This window comes from Egretta garzetta, unplaced genomic scaffold, assembly GCF_000687185.1.
Source record: "Egretta garzetta isolate BGI_Z169 unplaced genomic scaffold, ASM68718v1 scaffold35, whole genome shotgun sequence".
Lineage (NCBI taxonomy): Eukaryota > Metazoa > Chordata > Aves > Pelecaniformes > Ardeidae > Egretta > Egretta garzetta.
In genome coordinates this window covers 1,721,262-1,742,697 of record NW_009259730.1, presented here as the reverse complement: position 1 = coordinate 1,742,697, position 21,436 = coordinate 1,721,262, and the positions used below count along the sequence as shown (strand labels likewise).

Below are 21,436 nucleotides of genomic sequence, written 5' to 3'. Positions count from 1 at the left end.
CCCTATCCTGCCCCGTTCCCGGCAGAGGATGGGTGCTGGGGTGCCTGTGTGGCCATACGGGGGGGTACGGATTTCAATCCGGGTGCCCGAAGCCTGCTTGCACTATGGCCGCCTAGCCCGCCGCCATCACCGGCCTCCGGGAGCTGGAGGTTTGTTTCGGGGAAGCCCTTGTCTTCGGAAACAAGCCCCAAGTCTCTTAAGTAAATTCACCGTACTGTGACATGATGCCACATGAGACCCTGCTGGCAGATGCAGGGCTGCCCAGCGGCGCAGCAGCTACAAATGCTTGCAGTAAATAGTGACATGTCGTGGTTGGCATGACTTGAGGAGCAGGGAATGGAAATAAAACCTTGCGCCACTGTCACTGCTGGCGTTCACCCTCGCTTTCTGCTTTTGCCAGAACCCAGCACTTGAGACACCTCTTGCTTACCAGCCCTGGTGCTCTCTTGCCGTGTACGTAGCCGTATGGTATGTAGCGTAGTATATGGTTGCAGCTATCCCTCAAAAGTAGCGTTGCTCAACTTTAGGCCCTCCAGGTGCTAAACTGGCTATCACAGGCTGTAGAAATGTTTGTATATAGTTATAATTTGAAAATACAGTCTTGGGTCCTGATGTGTAAAATATTAATCTGATGTATTTTGAAGCTAGGTCTCTCCCACCAAAGAAGACTTCTGAGTCCCTTCCTCCGTGTAGCTGAACGGGGCAGCTCAGGGAAGACGGGGTGGATAAGAGGAATGGCCTTAACCCCAAGTACTAGGAGAGGTTTCTCTTTTAGCCATAATGTAAGAGAACTATTTTTTATCAGCTTCACTGAATGCTGGATTGCGTGTTATGGAATAGAGCTGGAGGACTCCCATTGTCTTTAGTGGACCAGAGCTGAGACCTAAAAAGATAGTAAAATACCTGACCAATAATAACGTCACCCATGAAAATAAAAATTGAATTCCTTTGTGAAAAACTAACCACCAACCCGCATCTGTATCCTAAAGATGTTAATGTAAAAAAGAGCAGGAAGCCTTTTCTTTATAGATGTTAAAATAGCTTAAAAATGGAGTGTTATCAACCGTTACAATTTCATTGTGAGTCCCACGGTGTTTGTCATTTTTTCTTGAAAAATCCCATCTCCAGTCAAACGCTCGTGAAAATTCTACTTTTGTGTTAAAAAAAAATCAGACAAAAGTCACTTAGTAATCCCCGTAGCTGTACAGAAGAGATTGTCAGTCTTAGCAACAACTCCCTGTCAGTTCTACAAAATCTCAAGGACCGTGGGTATTTCATTATCAGCCTTTTGACTGATGAGTCATGAGACTAACATAAAACGCTAGTGGTTAGTGCGGTTCTAGAGACCAATACTGTTGATTTATAAGCCATGAATGGTCTCGCAGGCTGCTGCTTAAGAACTTTCACTTTAAACTCTGCAGATGTCCCAAGTGGACCCTGTAGACTTGGAAACCAGGAAACAAAACAAATGTGGGGTTTTTTTCCTAAATCATAAGATTTTTTCAGACCAATTTAATGATTTTCCATACCCAATTTCATTAATTCAAATATCAGTTAAATAATTATTCTTAAAGGCCATGAATATGAAAGGTGAGAAAATGAAGGATAAAATTGCAGCAGAATCCTTTCAACATAATGCCTAGTAAGTTCTTTGAAAAAAATTTCAGAAGGTGCCCAAAATAACAAAAACAGACTAAAATTTAATTACAGAGATAGGAACACTGAATGCGTCTTAAATTATATAAAGCTCAGCTTCATAATAAGGGAGTCTAGAAGCTTCAGTTTCTGAGGTTTGCAAATCAGATTGTAAAAGCTTAATATGAAAAAAAAATTGCATGAGGATGCTGCACCATAAAGCAAGCTCTGGAGAAGGAGAGCATTCCAGTCAGTGGCTTGTGGAACACCATATTTCCCAGGTGCCATCTCACCATGGCCAGGAGGCATTGCCGCTGCTGCAACACGGGAGCACAGAAGGATGAAATGTGAAAGCAACATCAATGCCGTTATTTCTTGGCCCCGTAATTCTAATAGGTTGACTTCTGTGGGACCAAAAATGCAAAATAGATGGCTACAATACCTACAGCATCGATAACTCACAAGAATTAGAATTTATATAGCTTGAGTTACATGTAGCATCGGTTGAGTTGATCATAATGGTTTCCTCTAAATTATAATGATCACCACCATCAAAAGCAGCATGGCCAGCAGGTCGAGGGAAGTGATTCTCTCCCTTTACTCCACTCTGGTGAGACCCTACCTGGAGTTCTGCATCCAGCTCTGAAGCCCTCAGCACAGGAAAGACATGGGCCTGTTGGAGCAGGTCCAGAGGAGGGCCACAAAAATGATCCGAGGGCCGGAGCACCTCTCTTCTGAGGACAGGCGGAGAGAGTTGGGGTTGTTCAGGCTGGAGAAGGGAAGGCTGCGGGCAGACCTGATGCGGCCTTTCAGTACTTCAGCGGGGCTTATAAGAATGCTGGAGACAGACTTTTTAGCAGGACCTGTTGCGATAGGGCAAGGGGTAATGGTTTTAAACAAAAACAGGGTAGATTTAGACTAGAGATAAGGAAGAAAGTTTTTACAATGAGGGTGGTGAAACACTGGCACAGGTTGCCCAGAGAGGTGGTGGTTGCCCCATCCCTGTAAGCATTCAAGGTCAGGTTGGATAGGGCTCTGAGCAACCTGATCTTGTGAAGGATGTCCCTGCCCATGGCAGGGATGATCTTTAAAGGTCCCTTCCAACCCAAACCATTCTATGGTTTTATGATTCTATGATTCTGTGTCTGTAACTTATGATACCCAATATAACGGAGGTCTTGGAAGGATGAATGCAAATGATAGGATGCTAGACTGGATGCTGTCATTTTAATAGATTTCTTTATTTCAGTGACTAAGCAGAGCTGAAACAGATACACTGAATGGAGAAGGAATATCTATAAGGTTGAAATGGAAACAAAGAGAAAAAAAAAAGACACTTCCCCCCAAAAAGGAGCAGTTGAGCAGAAAATCTAATAGGAGAAAATGGAATGGAGCAACACTTTTTGCTTCAGCATCCAAAATCTGAGGGAGGTTCAGAAGGATTTTTCTGGGTATCATCAGAAATCATAAAATGTGTTTGTCAAAAAGCCTGAAGAAAAAGTATTCCTGACCCCTGGAGAAGGAGAGTGCAGTGATGGCATTGTGCTGTGAAGTACCCTCAGGTGGCAGGTTACTGTTAAAATTGACTGAGCAAGATGGGAAATGGACTGTAGTGGTGAATAGATAGATGGGATAAAACCCCAGATACAGAACGAAACCTCATCCTAAATGCATTGTACCAGCTGGTGACAGCTACCTCAATGGTCTGTTCATTTTTCTTAGGCAATGTTTAGCCAGCTTGCCATGCCTGTAAAGTATGATTGAATCAAAGTGAGTTTAATTTCACACACCCCCGTATGTAAGACACAAACACACGTATTTACCAGACATGCAGCTGTGCCTGATGTCTCCCCAGAAAGCAAATTCCAGGATACAGACAGAATACCCCCAATGAAAAGTTATGCTACAAATGGTCTGATGGGAAATTACTGTGTCATTTCCTTTTAAAGACTGTAGCGCTCAAAATACAGCACTGTAAGAGGCTGTTTGCACAGAACAGAACAGGGTTTGTCTGCGTGGTCTTTTTAACATCTTCTTGGTGATCCATGCTGATTTGGCAGTTGTAGATGCAGGATTTTGAATTTAGAGTTTTCCTGGTGAGGGGGAACTGGCCTTACATGTGGTTTGGGTAGCAGGAGTGATTCATCAGTAGAGCAATAGCATATTTCTCTTGGAGCAGACAGGGCTTAAATGGTGTAGATAAAGTACATGCTCAGTCCACATAGCTGACTCCATCTGTTGGTGCAAGTGCTGCAAAGCCTCTTAGGTTATTTGGAGATAGTGGTTGCTATAAAGTGCAAGCAAATGAGTGGGTGCAATGTATTTACAAGGAGAGAGATGTGATACAAGAATTCCTACTACACTGGCATCCTTGATTTTACTGAATGTTTCATGATACACATGGTCTCCTCCTGCAGTGTGTCTTGGGAAATGTAGTCCAGGAAGAATCAAACCTGATGTAAGGAAAAGGCGAACGTTTGAGAAAAGCGAACGGCAGCCTCCTGTAGGCACAGCAGCATCTCAGAAGATGCAGTTTAATGTTGCATTGATGCAGAAAGAAAATGTAGTTGTTCTTGTTGTCAGCAAGACAAAAATAGATGTTGGCTCTCCTTGTAACATAGAGTTCAAGCTTTATACCCTTAGCCGTCTCTGACGTGCACATGCAACTGTGATCTCTGTATCTGTACCAGCTTTGCTGACAAACTAAAACCAATGGTGGTGTGTCCCTAGCCCTTTGCAGGCAGAGCATCATTTTAGAGAGGACAGGACAATTTGGGAGGTTGAGCCATAGTTAATAAAGTCAATGAGAGTCTTCAGTGGGGTTTTTAATTCTGGGGGTTATTATTTGTGAAGAAAGAATTTTCTGGACCCCTTGCAAGGGAAGCTGGTTTTGGCAGGAGCAGAGCAGGATTGGGAGCTGCGCTGGAAACAAGGCAGTGATCTGGCAAAGCCTTGGGGAGGTGATCACCTATTTCTCACTGCCACTGAGAGGCCCTTGCTGACTCTTTCTCAGCAGATATGATTGATTATGGCAGAGAAACTATTCCCCTAGTGAGTCCTAGAGAGTGTTAGTACCGTGTCTGTCTTCCAAGTGAACATAACTAAGGAATGGCAGCCCAGCAGCCTGCAAACCTTTTGTAGCAGGCGGTTGGCATGGGCTCAGCCAAAAATCCTCTGTTTATCTCTACCAGTCTGTCAAATAGTCCCTCAGAGGCAGTGGTGAAAGCTACCTCAGAAGAGTCATTTAAGACCATCCAGAAGAAAGTACATGAGCAACAGAAGGCAGTCCCTTTTCTGTCAGGGGATGGGCTAAGTGACCATTTGATTTTTCTTTCATCTGCAATGTCCCTGATTTTGTGTAGTACTATTCTTCTCAAAAGATCCCATAGCACATTGCAAGCTAAACCGTGAGTTACAACTGGCTCTGGGTTGGATGGCCGTATCCATCAGTCAAACTGTACACAGCATGTGACCTAATGAGAGGAAGAGAAACATTACGGTCATTATTATTACTGAAGGCATCCGAGTGCTGTGTCCCATTATCTTAATATAGCCAGTATACACAGAGGAGCGAGAGAACAGGCAAGTCACTTAATATTGGTGAATTACAGTTTTGCTACGGTTTGAACGCACTAGTTTAAACTAAACTCTTGGGAGACAGAGCACCAAATTCTGGTCAACCCCATGGATAATATAATCATTATACTGTATTTCACACACAATTGAAGTCTCATGCTATGTTTCAACTTTTCTTCCTGTTCTGATAAACAGCTGAGAAATTAAAAACTTTATTCTTTTTATATGAAGGGAGAGAGTGCAACTAAGGATACGTACTTGAAGAAAAAAAATAGCATAGTGCTTGCTTCGTATTTTGAGCACAGAATTGTACTAATAATTATGAAGCTTCATATAGTTTGCAAATTAACTGTTGTAGATACGAAAGAATAATCATGAACTTCAGTTATACAGAGCAGACTATTTCATCTGCATCTTTCCTTTTCTTTCATCAACTGTGCTTTACGTGTACTAATATTAGCACGCGAAGGAGCACTGTGTGGTAGTAAATTCATGGGCATGCCTAAATTAAGGCAGAGACTTGCAAACATCTGATTAATAGGGAGTCTAACTTGCAAATACTCTGATTTCCTATCTTCTGTCATGCATTGGATGTTGGGTAAATCTGGTTACCTGCTTATTCAAAACATCTATTTTTGCAGTACTGTTGAGGAAACAGTACATTTTCCTTCATGATTTGACTGGATTTTTAAAATTCTGTTAGAAAAGGGATGGTGGACAGTATCATTAGTGATCAGAACTGGGGTGTACCTCTTATCTGCACTAAGAAAATAAAGAACCTGATGTTTACAAAAATTAAGAAGCCGAATTTACCCGATAAAACAGCATTTGCAAAGTCAATGTTGTAATTCGTAATTGCCATTGTTTTGAACTGTTTGCTGTTTAGGGCGTACTCCAGGGTTGATGCAGGGAATATTCTGAATAAAATTTGTGTAACTGAAGATCTAACCCCTTTCTGCTAGGAATTCATGGTTCAGACTTCTATGTCCGTTTCAGCTTCAAAGCAATGTAATAAAGGAAAATACCTCCATTCCCTCTCCTGTTTTATAATCATGTGCATGTTAGATAAGACTGCAAAACGTTTAAAAGAAAATCCATAGAGAGGCATGTCTTTTAAGTGTAGGCTTTTGAAGAAGGTGACCGCTGTGGAGTGAAGGAGTGAACGAAGGACACAACAAGCATGAACCCACAGAATTTCATTGCTAGTGGCAGAACAGACACAGATTTTGCTTCCCGGCCCTCAGATGAGTGGTGGTGTCTGAGCATGCCTGAGAGAACATGCACACAGTCCCTGTGGAAATTGCTAACCATAAATCTGTTCAAGCCCTGAAAAAAGTGTTTGGACTTCATGAGGAGCTGCAGATAGACTGAGAGAGGAGCAAGAGGGAGAAAAAGTAAGAAATAGTGGGGAGAATGCATTTTACCTTACTGCGTCTGTAAGAAGAACCAGTATCACTCCCACAAACATTTAAGTAGAGTATTCTCGCTGCTTTCAGAAGGGCATTAAGTAAGGCAAGAACAACTTCTATTTTTATCGTGCTTATTGAAAGAAAGGTTGATAGAGTTTATTTAGAGAAAAACTGAGTTTACCAGGTCTTCAAAAACTTTTAGGAGCCTGTTTTAGATGTTGTATTCTCCTAGTGCATAACCCTGCAGGCCAAATAGAGTTTGGTGGGCTTTCGTGAAGGTTCATCATGTGTAACATCAGCAACTGTTTTCTATCACGCAAACAGCTTCAATATAATATTTGATGCAGAATTATTTTCCTTCTAAAGGAGATTACCAAAAGGGTTCGTAAAGGCTCCCGTTTTCAATCCCCGCCACCATTTTTCTCTTAGATTCTTTTTAGATATATATTTCATTTACGTCACCGTAGCAAAAATGAATTGGCAAAGTGAAACTGTAGACCAGTGTTGAAAATTTCTGCTAAGCAAAGTCTGGCTAATATTGATTTCAGTGTACAGTAGCAGCATGTTTATGCTGAATGGTGATACGAACTCTCCATCTGCAGATGTCAGCCTCCTAAGTATTACGCTGGTCAGGACTGAACATATGGTTGAGCAGTGTTTTTCAAACCTTGGTTCTGCTGGCAAGGGTTGGCCTCTTCATGCTGTGGACTGTTTACGGTTGGGGAAGGGAGAAAGAAGAAAAGGAGAAAAAATTGATGTAAATGATCTGACTATCTACAACAGTGCTTCCTCACAGAAATGCAGGTTTTTGCACCTGGCGCTTTTCTGCCTAGGCTACTCAAGAGAGAAGAGCGCTGTTACAGGAGTAAAAAAAAATAGAATTAGGGAAATGTAATTTAATTAAAGAAAAAGCCTACAAATAAGTTGTTAAAGTGCACCACATAAGTCTGCTGAGGTAATTTCATTTTGTAAAATCTGATCTGTGCACACACACACACAACTAATACAAAACCCCAATACTCTTTATTTACCAACTAATTTAGTATGAAGATACTTCTGAGTGCGCAAACTCTCCCTTGGGTCTGAGATAGGATCAAAAAACTTGGTTTTTTTGATGCATTTTTTGAAGGATAACTTCTGCATCCTTCATAATGAGTTTTTCTGAAGAACATGGTTAGATATTTGGTTCATGGCATTTGCTGGCTACACCGAAGACTTATTGCCAATACCTGAACATGACATTTGCTGCTTCTGTTTCAGACCTGGTAAAGAGTCTATGTATCCAGTGTTTTTCCTGATTTTTCTAGGTAAAAGAACAGACCCTAATTCTCCCTACAGTTCCTACTTTGCTTATGTTTGTAGATCATCAGGGCTGTTACACCACTGCTGCTAAAACTGCATGGGAATTATATCAGTAGTGTGGTCAGAGAACCAGGCCGTGTGTGGAGCATGGGGTGCCCTGGAGACTCCCGTCCCCTTTGGCAACTGGAGCTGGGGATGGTTGTCATTATTCTGCACTTTGCCTTGCGAGCAAGGTTGCTGAACCAGCACCGGGGTTATATCGGAACCAAGGTTTTGTATGGGTGATGCAAAGCCACTCATGTTTTCTCATCTGTCTCTACCATAAGCTGCCTGTACAGCACCAGTGCAGCTTAAAATCCGATCCCCAGTGTCTTTATTGATGTTGCTAATGAGGTTACCGATTGATGGCACCTAATGGTCTGTTGTAGCAGTGGTTTTGGTGGGGGAGACAGCCGTCCTCTGGGAACTGTGCTGAGACCGTGAACTCATTTTGTATAAGCAAGTGAACAGCTGTTGCAGAAACATCGATGGGAGAGATTAGGTCACACATGTCACGCCATCCCCCTGCTACCCCAGGGCTATTCCTTGCAGTATGCAGCAGGTGGAAGGTGGAAGCAACTTTAAGGGACAAAAGCCCTTGCTGGAGCTGGACCCAGAGATCTAGACACAAAACCACTATATCCCATTAGCAGTCGCCATCCTGCTCCTCTAATGTTTTGAATTTTTTTATCAGTTAACTAGGATTTTGAAGCAATTTATAATTTTTTTAGAAGTCTTGTCACTGAGCTGTGTTGAACTGTGCTGTGGTATCTTCCTGGCACCTCATCGCAGTATGTAACTATTGGCACTTGCATATCACGCTATTTATTAAAAAAGCTCCCTCTGCAAATACCCTTGCATCAGAGGCTTAGGAGTATTCGGAATTTAATTTAAAAATATACATTTAATTTCACAGGTGGCACTTTGGAGTAATGAGTTCTCATTATTTAAGCTTCACTTTTGTGTTAGGTTGCCTTTGGCATACAGTAGTTGCATTTCATCAGTCTGAAAAAAGGTGGCATTATAGATCTACATTGCATTCCCCTAGTGCGTGACTACCTGTAAAGTATAGCACACTTTAAAATATAATTGTGTAATTGTTCATTTTTGGAACATGACAGGAATGTTAAGAGTTTACATGTAGTTAGTAGCTTGCCCATTTCTTTTTGCTGAATTTATGACAATACCTGATATTGTAATTTAGATAAAAACCCAAAACATACCAAATAGGTCCACTCTAGGATTCACACCCATTTGTTTTAGAACCCCCTACAGTCAAAAACGTTTGAAGAGAATCGGTTGGTTTATCCTGGTAACCTTATTTGGGAAAAGCAAATTTTCTCATGCTCTCCAAAGTACTATATAGATACAAAGAACCATCTATTTTGAGAAGAAAGTTAAACTAAGTTTTGTATGTATTGTCATTGCTAGTAACTTTCAGAAACAAAGTTTCATCAAAATTAATGTGCAGGGTGCTGAGCTGTCAGAGAGGGGAGCCAAAGTCCCTTCCCTTCAAAATACTGCCCAGGAGTAGCTGACCCTTCCAGATTACCTGTGAGGTTGGAAAGGGTTTAGCTTGGCATTGCAATCTTCTCCGGAAAAGTCTTGGAGTGACTGTTTACAGCTTAGCAGATATAATTGTCAGATAAAATGTATGAAGAGTATAAAGACATGGAAAAAATGTTTAAAGGGAGTGTAATTTCCGTATTTGGACACTTAGTGGTCACTTGTGCTTCACTGTTATCCTTCTATTTTTTGGCTTAGCCTGATGGTATATTTACAATTTTTTGAACAACTGCAGAAATCTGTCCACAGAAGGATTACCACCAGCCCCAGAATCGCTTCTTTAAACTTTTTTTGGTGTCTCTTAGTTAGGAGAAATCTTATTTTATAGCTATCCTAATACTTACCTCTGTGCTCAGTTTTACCTTCAGTAAAAGAATAACATGTTACTTTAACGGGACAAATTTTAACACACTTTCATCCTGTTTCATGGTAGGACTGAACTTTTGGCTGTTTTTTAAGCTTAAAATCTGCAATTTCTTAGAATTCACACAATTACAGAAAATTATGGTTGAAGTTCCTTATACCTAGATGAATCCTCTAATGAGTCATTGAGAAGGAATAAACACATTAAAACTTTGATCATGAACGTGAGCTCAAACAAAAACTTCAGTTAAATTTGGCTATGTTACACTCCTCCTGTGCTCAGTTATCCTTGATGTCCTAGCTAGGTTTATTAGTTCTCGGCTGCTCACCAAACACTGAGTTTGAAGTGGGCAAGTGAAGTGTGCTGAATATTTCCAGAACTGTAGTGAATGTTTTCAAAAAAATAGACCTGGAAGTTAAAGCTTAATTACTTCTAATAGAAAACTAACCCACTAGAAAAGAGACAGCATCCTTCAGGGAACAGGAAATAATACAATTTGGTTATCAAAAAAAAAAAAAGGAAATATGCTTATCTTTTAAAATATAGACTTCTGAACAAACTATTTAGAAATGGCCTAAGATCAGAAAATATCTTGTAGATGATTTTTTAAAACGAAGAATCCATTGGTAAATTATAGTTCAGTTCAAATTAATCAGAAAAGTTGCAATTTGCTGAATTAATTTGGGGGTTTTGTTGTGTTAGAAATTGACCAAAAATGTTCACTTTTGAATTGCAAACTGCTGTCTCCTCTCTGGTTTTGTATGTTCGCTTCCTCTCTGTCCAGTTCTGTCTTCTGTTTAATTGGAATTGTCCCATACTTTTCACTGAATATGATGCATTTAATGCTTGGATTTATTGCTCCTACATTAAATATAACAACTCAACATACTCTTGTAGACAATATACAACACTAATTTGCTTTCTCCAACAAAAAAAAACCCAAGAAAAGCAAAAAAAAAAAAGGCCAACTGTAATAATACTGTGCATCTAATGATGGAAACATCATCTGTCATTTTAACAGGCTAAGTAGGCAAGAATTTTGCTGGAGAGTGTGGCAGGTAGAGGGTGTGATGCGGCAAATACAGTTTCCATGTCAGAATAGGTGTTCGTTCAGCTTCTTTCTGCTCTCCCCTGAGCTTTAAGTATCTTCCTCACCGGTTTGAGTAATATTCACCACATGCGCACGTGTGAAAAATCTCATCTCGTTGTCTTACTGAAGAAGCTATGTCTGCATCTGTACTGGCATTTTAGTCTGGAAAAGGAACGTGCCTTTGAAACAAAGCTCCTGACCATGGCACTGCGCTTCCTTCACACTGCAGTGGTTTTTTTCCATGCAGGAACTGGATTCCTTTCAGTCAAAAAAACCTGGCATTTGTTCCAGGCACGCATCTACTGGATTGCAACCAGCAGTGGGTGTCCAGTGCAGGGGGCCGGGTTAGAGCTAGTCTGAGGTACCGATGGTATGGAATCAGTTCCTTGGTATCAACTGCTTTGCTCTACAGATCTGCTGCTCTTGTGCTGCCCCGCTTGCTGACACAGATACAGCTCATGGTGTTTGGTTAGCCTGCAGCAGCAGACTTCACAAATAGTAAAACGTGGCCTGTCTTGTGACCCGTTTCTGTTCAGAACAGTTGTGTAAATGTTTAAACACCTAAGGAAAAAAAAATACAATCAGGTGTTAGTGCGCTGAGGGAAAACAGTATTCAGACCTTAGTTAAGAAGTAACTCTTAACTATGAAAAGTAAACTGCAGCCAGGGCTCTGCCTCTCCTGTATTTCTCGCTGGGGTCTTCTTGCCATTCCTTCAGGGCTCTGAGTGCATTTGCTCTTGAGGCAGCTTTTTGAAAATGCCTCTTGCCTCCCATGTCCATGCTTGTTTTCAGTAGGAGATGCAAGAGTCCATAGACACATTCCACATTTCGTTCTAAGCTCTTATCCTGCACTAGCACTGGTGATGATAGGTCTGCCTATCCATCCATACTTCTGAAAAAAAAGATGAAAAAGAAAAGTTTCTGCCCTTCTCCAGTATGGAAGGAGCTTTAGATATTTATCTCAGAGACCACTGGCCAGATTATTATCCTGTTCACACCAAAGGGGCCTCTGAAGGTACCTTGTCTATCATGAATCCAGGCCCATTTTACTACACTTCAAGGAAAGAAAGGTGACAGACCTTCCCTTTGCTGTTTGTCAAGCTGAATTTCACAACCCATTATCTCTAATTGCCAGACCTTAATTTAATAGAGCTGGTGATTCACACCAGATGATGGCCTTGCCTGATGTGACTCAGTAGGGTAGTCCTTTCAGGTGGGATCTCTTAGACTTATATGACAGTCAGCATTCACCCCTTATTGTTTTTAGGCAGAGATTTTGCTTTGGTGCTTTCCCATCACCTGGACTGGTCCGAGAGGTAAAGGAGATAAAGCTTTCATGAAATCCCCAAACTTTGCGTCTGTTGTTTAGTTTTAGTCTCATCTCAAATGGCATACTAATTTGCCATTTCGCTTCATGTTCATGATCTATTTCCACAATTAGTTTGACTCGTTGCTGCCATATCCCAGCTTAGTGGTTTAGTCTTTCCAGGGTTTATTGCTCTAAGGGTTCCAGAGAAAGGACTTGACGGCTGGAAATGGTTCTTGTGTGTATCTGACTTAATGCAACTCTGATTTTTCCTGTCTCCATCTGCTGGTAAAAGATGAGATTTGCTGTTCAAACAGATCATATAAGGAGTAACAGAAACTATAAATTTCAAACCATAAATACCCCTTTCTCTGTTATAGACACTTTCCATTAGGAACTGGATAGAAATGCTCAATTTATTTATTTTTAGGCTGCTTGATAATAGCTATCAGATACTAATAACTTTTGATCTGTTGTGGATTTATACTGCACTGACAGAAATGAGTTAGATATTCAAATGGATGTACTAATAACCTGGGAATTCAAATCAGTGTGCTGATAAAACCAGATTTATTCGTTTCTGTGGGAGTAAGAGACATTTCAAGATGGTCATCCCTCCTTTTAAATATTAATGATTTAGCAGTTGCTGAACAGGCAGATAAAGGAACTCGCATATAACGGGATTTTCAATCTGATAATTTAATTTATCTTATTTCTGCAGACAGGTATGTATGGCTCATGTTATACATAAGCTACCACTGGTTCCTCCTGACGGTTACAGTACAATGGAAATAAAACACCTACGTACAGTCAGGTCAGGAGCTCATTACAGAGAAGCTGGCAAGGCGGGGTTTATGTGCAAAACTTTTTGTAAGGATATGGTTCATTCAGAGCACAGTGCTTCAGTCAGCCAAAGACTTTGCTTCCCATCCAGTGGAAATGCATCCTCAAGGCTGCAAAAGGCGACACTAGTCAGCAGAGGTGGGGTGACACAAATGTGCTTTAACTCAGCTGTCGTCTGAACTGGTGTCTATCAGAAAAAATGGTACACATCATATTTCTGCATTCAAAGCAGTCTTACAGTTGTATGTGATTTATGTTATGTAATGAATTATTTAGGTTGATTGTTATTTCCTTCTACTCCTAATGTTTTGTAGATGCTTCTGGCTTTGATGCTTTTACAGCAGAGGTTTTTATAGACCTGAACATTTTCTATAAAACCACCAACCAAGTCTTTACTTTTATTTTCTCTTTCAGTCTATCATGTGTTTATAGGAATATTTTTCAAACACTATAAAGATGCTGATTGATAGTTATATTCATTCACGAATCAAGAGGGTGTTTTATGAGACTTATTTCCCCCAAGAAATTTCAGTGTGAGATGGTGCAGGTATTCTCAAGCAAGGAATTGCAAGCACTTTTGTTTTACTGGCTTTAATTTTAAAGGCTGCAAAGTAACTATAAAAATGACAGCCTTTCATTTAATAATAGATCTTTTTGCTGTCTTGCCTGTCTGTTTGCTTCACTGGCAAACTTTTTTCCCTTCTTTCCTCCCGCTAGCACTGTAAGTTCTACCTCAATAAAAGAGATTGACTCCCTCCTCAAGCATCCTTGTTCAAAGGGATCTGTAGCACTTTCTGAGAGGTGCACAACTCTCTGTAAAAGTCACCTCTGTCCAGAAATTTACTCTTTGTGTAGATATCTAAAAGCAAACAAACAAACAACTTTAATCTCAGAGTGCAAATGGAATCCGCAGGGCTGAAAATGAAAAGAAACATCTATTTATTTGTATCCTAAGAACATAGGAAGATCACTGAAGAAACATAAAAACAAGAATAAACAGGAAAACCTGCAATGTAAAGAGTAAAATTAAGTAGCTTTTCACTGATAGAGAATGAGGCCATTCCAGCAGCTATAAGGATGAATTGGATTTTGGCAGTGCCTGTCATGCTGTTGGCCAGAGAGGCATCTGAGAAAACTGGTTTGGAGTGGGGGCATACCTCTGTGATGGCCGGAACAAGTGGGATGAAATTCAGCCTGAAAGATTTAGGAGTCTAAGTTCAGTTCTTGAAGAGAAACATTCAGTGAGGCTTCCATTCCTAAGTCATTTTAGAAAGTGGGGCTTGGACTCGTGCCATGACGAATGAAAGTCCTAAAAATACCTCAGTGATTTATAAATATCCTCCTTGCTATTCCAGAGTTGTTAGCACCCAAGTCACTTTGAAAGTGGCATTTAAGCTTCTCAGTCATAGAGTTATCAAGAAGGAACTCAGATAATATCTAGCTTATCCAAGACAGGATTTATTCAAACTATCCCTGACAGATATTTGTCTAACTTGGTCTCAAAATCCTCCTGTGACAGAGATGCCACAGCCTCCCCAGGCAAACTATTACTGTACTTGACTATCCACATCAATAGTAAGTTTTTCCTAATGTCTAATGTAAATCTCCTGTGCCATGGTTTAAGCCTATTACTTGCCCTGTCCCTTGTGGACATTTCATAGCCTTTCAGACATCTGAATAGCATTATCACTCATATATTCCCTCATTCACCTCTTTTTAGCCTTAGCTGAGGCTAAAAAGAAGTCCCCTTAGATACCGTGAAAATTTTTCATAGAATCATAGAATGGTGTGGGTTGGAAGGGACCTTAAATATCATCTAGTTCCAACCACCCTGCCTTGGGCAGGGACACCTTCCACTAGACCAGGTGCTCAAAGCCCTGTCCAACCTGGCCTTGAACATGTCCAACAATGGGGTAGCCACAGCTTCTCTGGGCAACCTGTTCCAGTGCTTCACCACCCTCATAGTGAAGAATTTCTTCCTCCTATCTAATCTAAATCTACCCTTTTTTAGTTTAAAGCCATTACCCCTTGTCCTATCACTGCATGCCCTTGTAAAAAGTCCCTCACCAACTTTCTTGTAGGTCCCCTTCGGGTCTGGGAAGGCTGCTATAAGCTCTCCCTGTAGCCTTCTTTTCTCCAGGCTGAACAACTCCAACTCTCTCAGCCTGTCCTTGTAGGAAAGGTGCTCCAGCCCTCTGATCATCTTCATGGCCTTCCTCTGGACTCACTCCAACAGTTCCATGTCCTTCTTCTGTTGGGGGCCCCAGAGCTGGACACAGTACTCCAGGTGAAGTCTCACCAGAGTGGAGCAGAGGAGGAGAATCACCTCCCTCGACCTGCTGGCCATGCTGCTTTTGATGCAGCCCAGGATAGGGTTGGTTTCCTGGGCTGCGAGCACACGTTGCCAGCTCTTGTTGAGCTTCTCATCAATCAACACCCCCAAGTCCTTCTCCACAGGGCTGCTCCCAATCCATTCTCTGCTGTCTGTATTTGTGCTTGGGATTGCCCCAATCCATCTGCAGGGGTGCCCCTACCTAAAGCCAGCTTATAAAGTAGAGCTGCTTTGTTTATGCCTTTAACAAATAGCAATTTCAGGATAAGAGTGTAGTGTAATGGCATATGGCAGGAAAGCCTGATACAACTGTGTCCACTTCAGAAACTGTGTGGTTTAGATGGAGATTTGGGGTTGTATTGCTTGCCCAGCTTTTTACTTGCTGGGATGTCGGTACTGGGATATTAAAAGTCTCAGTAAGTAGCTACCTTATTCTCATTCAAGTTACTCATCTGGTGTTTTCTGCAGCTAAGGCTTGCATCTCTGCACAGCATTGCATGTTGCCAGATGGACTGAACAGCTTACTTACAGCAACTCAGCAATTTCTGCAGCACTGCAGGCTTTCTGAAACAAGGTCTACCTTACTTGCCTTACATGACACCAAGCAGAACAAAGCCTGATCTGGTCATGTCCAGGCCCGCAGACAATGATGAAGTTACAAGTATAGATGTTAAGGAATAGTACTGTCTTCCCCTGAAGCAGTTTCCAGTCAATGTAAACCATTTTTTTCCTACCCTTTTTGACTGATATGATTTGGAAAGTTTGTATTCACTTTCTGGCACTTCAGTTAAGAGGCATGAAAAGACGGGTAGACAAGGTGCTTAGGGACATGGTTTAGTGGTGGGATGGCAGTGTTAGGTTAACGGTTGGACTTGATGATCTTAAAGGTCTTTTCCAACCTAAACGATTCCATGATTCTATGATTTTACTTCTTTGTATTTTTAGGATTAGTAGCAATGCTTACTGTTTTATTCGGCTGGATGGAGAAATGCAGCTTCAAGAGCGCACCCACATTATGCCTACCTACCTTTGGCTATTAGTGTCCGGGGAGGGGGGTAGGAGGACCATCAAAGAAGGTCACTGTGCACTATGGCCACCAAAGCAGGAAAATGAGTTTTGGTTTTGAGTTTCTTCTTTGAACATATTCCTAATGTTTGCATGTGTCAGCTCTGCTGAGGTGGCATCTCAGGTTTTAAATTAATATTGTTGTAATGCATTTCTCTTTAATTAAAAAAGAGAGCTCCCCCGTAGGAAATTTCCTAAAACAAAACTCATTAGTAATAAACAGATTAAATCTTTATCAGTTAATCAACACTATAAACTTCTGAGTGTTTGGAGAGCGGCATGAGATAACACTGTCGTCATAATAAGAGCATTTGAAATCATTAGGTATCCCACCATGCCATTTGGGTGGTGAGAAAATAATCATTGAAGATGGGCCCCCCTACAGAGCTCAGGTGTGAATTCCCCTAAAGATCTAATCTGAAAAGATCTGGATTTTATGCTGGCCCCATCTCTACAGCATTTCTTTTTAATAGTGGCGATACTGAGCAAATTCTTAATGATGCTGATACCAGAACCTGTCATGATGCCACAAAATTTTTGAGCTGGTGGCTAGTGAAATTTAAGGGACTGTTCATGGGATGTGAGCCTCACTGCCTTCTCAGAGCAACTGTTCCCTGCTCATGTCTCTGAGGCTTTAACCTGTGGTGGAGATGCACTGAAAATTCCTCATCTTCCTCCACCCTGAATCGTCAACGCAGTCACTTCTGTCAGGACTGTGGCAATCCTCTTGCACATGAGGGAGTTCTGCTCCGTTCCAGCTTTCTCCTGGGGATAAAGAGCACAACCTGCTGTGCAGATGGAAAGGACAACCTAGCTTTGGGCAGGGACCTCTTTGATGAAGGTTGGGGAGAGGCAGGGCCATGGTGGAAGAGGAAAGGACAAAACTCGTATGGCTGGTAGCATATCAACACCTCCTAACCTGATAACATTTGGAGTTTAGGAATTTATGCTACAGAGTCACTGACATTTTCTCCGTCACTACTGGGAACATGTCAGAGCTCCTCTGTGTCACCCTCGGGGCTTCTCTGGAGCCACTGGGATTATTTGGGTTCTTTCCATGAACTCTATGAAAAATAAAAGTGTGTGGGCTGGAATAAAAATAGGCATAGTGAGAAAAATAAATCATGTTTGTCCACATCCCTCAAACTTATTGGAGTGGGTTAGCAAGAAGTTATTAGCAGGGGGGCGGCAACTGGGACTCATATGTAACTGCTGCCTTTTCATTTCTCACTGTGGTCTTTATTTCGTCACTGCAGCAATAATTGCATGTGTTTTGTCACAAAAACTGTAAACCAGTTTTGTTGCGGGATGAATTACAGCAGCGGTAATGGTATTATCAAACGTGTTAAGTTTTGAATGCATTTATTGCTTAAAATACTCATTGAAGGTTAGGTGACACTGTCGCCTCCAGAGGTCTAAATTCAAATGCTGTGTTGGAGTAAAAGTGAATTGGCCATTCTTATTTTATTTTTCATATACTTATGTTGTATTACAAAACACAACCTGCTTGATAGATGCCTGCTCTGGAAAAACAAGAGTCCCAGTTCCTGCCCCTTCATTAGAGGTGAATCCATAGACAGCTGTAAAACAACCCCCCCCCCACCTTGTAAGCATGGTTCTATTTAAAAGGAGGGAATTCAACTGCACCGATTAATTTCAGAGACATTGGGGACTGCTTGTGTTCTAGAAGTCTTTAGCTACCATGGTGCTATCACTTTTGAAAATCAGATGGTAGGTGTCCACACTTCTCTGTCACTTGTTCCAATCGGACATCTGTGTACAAAAATCACGAATTTTAAAAATATCCCTTTCTTTTCCTCATATTGTGATATGTCTTTATGCAGTATATTTTCAAGCAGGCTTTTCAGGGGTAAATTGTTTGTAACAACTTCCTTTGTATTCATAATTACAGTCAGCTCTGTCACCTGTGAATTAAAACCTTTTATTAAGTACCTTTATGAAATGCTAGGTACAGATTTACTGGGAGGGGAATGAGAGGATAAAAGAGCTGTTGCGTTCTTATTAACAGCTGCATAATGCATTTCTGTGCCACGTGTTTGGGACTGCCTCTGCCTTTGAGTCTTGTTTGTGTATTTGGAGAAAGAAGCACAGATACTTTTTGTTTCATGTTTTAAATACTGGAGTGAAAGATCCCCGTCTATCAAGAGACCAAATGCCCTGGCTTGGCAAAATGGACTGCTTGCAAGGGTCCATATGATCCGTCTGATCATACAGCTTTCCTACAACACTGTTTCTGTTATTCACAGGGTGGGTGACCTTCAGATCTCAGTGGAAGGGTCTTTAACTCCTTACTAAAAAAGGAGAATGCGTCTCATGATTATCATAATTTATCTGTTTATCTCATCCTCCTTTCTTTTCTCTTTTTTTCTTTCCAGGATGGAGTAGGTGTAGATGAGAAGCTGTCTTTACGGCGGGTAGCCGTGGTAGAAGATTTCTTTGACATTATCTATTCCATGCATGTTGAAACTGGGCCTAATGGAGAACAAATCAGAAAACATGCTGGCCAAAAGAGAACGTATAAAGCAGTAAGTAAAAAAACCCAACCAACCAACTAAAAGTGAACGTCAGCCTCTAAAAGTGTGAATTATTTGGGCTTAGTCACATGGCATGCGATTTGTGTTTTTTCCAGCTGGATTAGTACTGCAGCCCTCACCCTCAAATTTATTTCAGAGATCCTTCAATAATTCATGAAAATATACAGTTTAGAAATCACATTTTCTGTTCAATAAGCACCAGATCCATTGACTTCATTAGAGATTTTCTCATTGGTACGAGCAGAGAATTTATTCTTTCTATAGTGGTTTCTATAGAGGTTTTTCCCTGCTCACTGCGGGGGGGTTGGACTAGATGACCTCTAAAGGTCCCTTCCAACCCCAAATGTTCTATGGTTCTATGACAATTTCTCTAGTAACTCTGTATTAATTAATTGTTATTAAATGGATGTAGTCTTAAAGAAGACTTAGAAGGTATTGCCACAGCTTTGCTAAATGAGGTGCTGCACTTCAGCGTATGAATGAACTTGCCTTACAGTTTATCACTGCAGACTCAGGATACTTAATGGTTTAATGGTATGAAAACTTGTAAATATCCTAAATTCAAAAGGCTGGAAAGCTACTAGGTACAATGAGAGAAGTATTGAGAGGGCAGCTCTCACACCTGCGTAAACCAGCTGAGTAGAAAGAATGATTATTTCTAAGATATTTAATTGCACGTTGTTGCTTGATCTAACCAGTTCAGCCACTGCCTTAAAATAGCTATAAATAGCTTTTGTGGTTAGTGGCACAAATATAACACTTTATTTTCTTACGGACAACTAATGAAACATTTATTGTACTTTCCCAAGGTGCTTAAAATGTATGTGCTTGCCTGGATTTGGATGCCAGGCACGTTCGGGGTTGATCCTGATCCACCTGCCCAGCTGTTTCCAGCTGCTGAAGCACTGGGGGCTCCCCAAGGGTGGCAGGGCAGGGGCTCCCAGCCAGGGCCCATCCCACCACCCTGGCCAGGGCGCAGGGCACCTGGGGCACCTCTCCCCATGGCCCCAGCAGGATGGGGCCGGCAGGGGGATGTGCACAGGGCCCTGAGGTGACCTGTTGCCCTGAACACAGTGTTCTTCACCTTAAAAACAACCTGTGGTTGTGCCAGCCATTTTTCATCAGAGGTCACCAAAATGTGTGGGAACTACAGGTTTCTGATATACACGTCTTCAATTTTAGCTGTAAGAAATAGCTATTTTTCCATTACTGTTTTTTTTTTCAGGTATATAGCAATCTTTACTATGTATCTATGAATCCCTTCACAGATATTTTATTTATAGGCTATTTCAGATGGTTTGTTGTGGGATAAGCTCCTGGCAAGATTTCTTATAATTTGTTCCCAGCGGTATTGACCTTAATATAGATGTATGAAGGAAGACACCAGTCATCTGGGTGTGCTTTGTAAGGCTTGGAGTGATATTTCAGGGTGAACAAACACAAAATGTCTAAATTAATTTTAATCTGTCACCTTGGCCATTTTGATACTTGGTCTTCTCTTTTAGAAAGCATTAGGAAAGTAATATTTTCATTGACCTTTCTATTTTGTTTTTATTTCAGTAAGCTGTTTAAAGGCATAGGTCACAAACTTTGTAGAATAATATACAAGTATAAGGAATGCTGCCAACTATGAATACAATACTTCAAGTCATCATCCTACAAATACTTGCCAAGTATAATATTTACTACCATAAGAATCCCGTGATTCCAGGTCAGATAAGAAATTTGTTTACTCTGAATAGCATGAAAGACAACTCGTGTCCCTTCTGTGAGAACTATTTCTGCAGATTCAACAGCCTACACAGTAGTTTCATTTGATGTTAATTTCTATTGTAATTGCGACCTGAGCTTGCTATGTCCTCATGAGCAGAGGATAAAGATGCCCAAATGAAACGTTGTGTCATTATGAGAGTCTGCATTATTTGTGCATCCATTTCATTTATGAAGGGCATTGAGTCATATTTGCCAAGGATGGGATTCACATATATAATTTTTCACGATTTCCACAAATTAGAAAAAGGAAACAAACTTATATCAGAAGAAACTAATAGCAACTCTTGCTCTCTATCCCAACATGAGAGTTAGGTTAAATAAACAGGTCTCAAACTCTACCAGACTAACTGGGGAAATGCATGCTCCTTTACTGGACCTGTCCGTGAACATGCTTTCACTAAAAATGATGAGCTGTAGCACTGGTCTGTTCCAGAAAGCCACGCAGTATCTCCTCCTGTGGTGCTGCAGGAGGAAAGAGGTAGTGCCTTGGGTAACTGTCTGACAGAATATTATACCTAAGAGCTTTATAAATCAAACTGTAGTACTTTGGCGGGGTTTAATTTTATTAAGTGAATTGGGAA

At 41.1% G+C, this 21,436-nt stretch overlaps 1 protein-coding gene across 3 annotated transcripts in view; it reads left to right on the top strand.

The window, feature by feature from the left end:
* NOL4 (nucleolar protein 4) overlaps positions 1-21,436 on the top strand; it is a 192,811-nt gene that overhangs the window by 15,971 nt on the left and 155,404 nt on the right. For all 3 annotated transcript variants that reach the window (XM_035894938.1, XM_009639467.2, XM_009639466.2), the window contains exon 2: positions 18,924-19,073. In XM_035894938.1, coding sequence (XP_035750831.1) covers positions 18,924-19,073 — 150 coding nt within the window. The remainder of the gene's footprint in view (positions 1-18,923; positions 19,074-21,436) is intronic.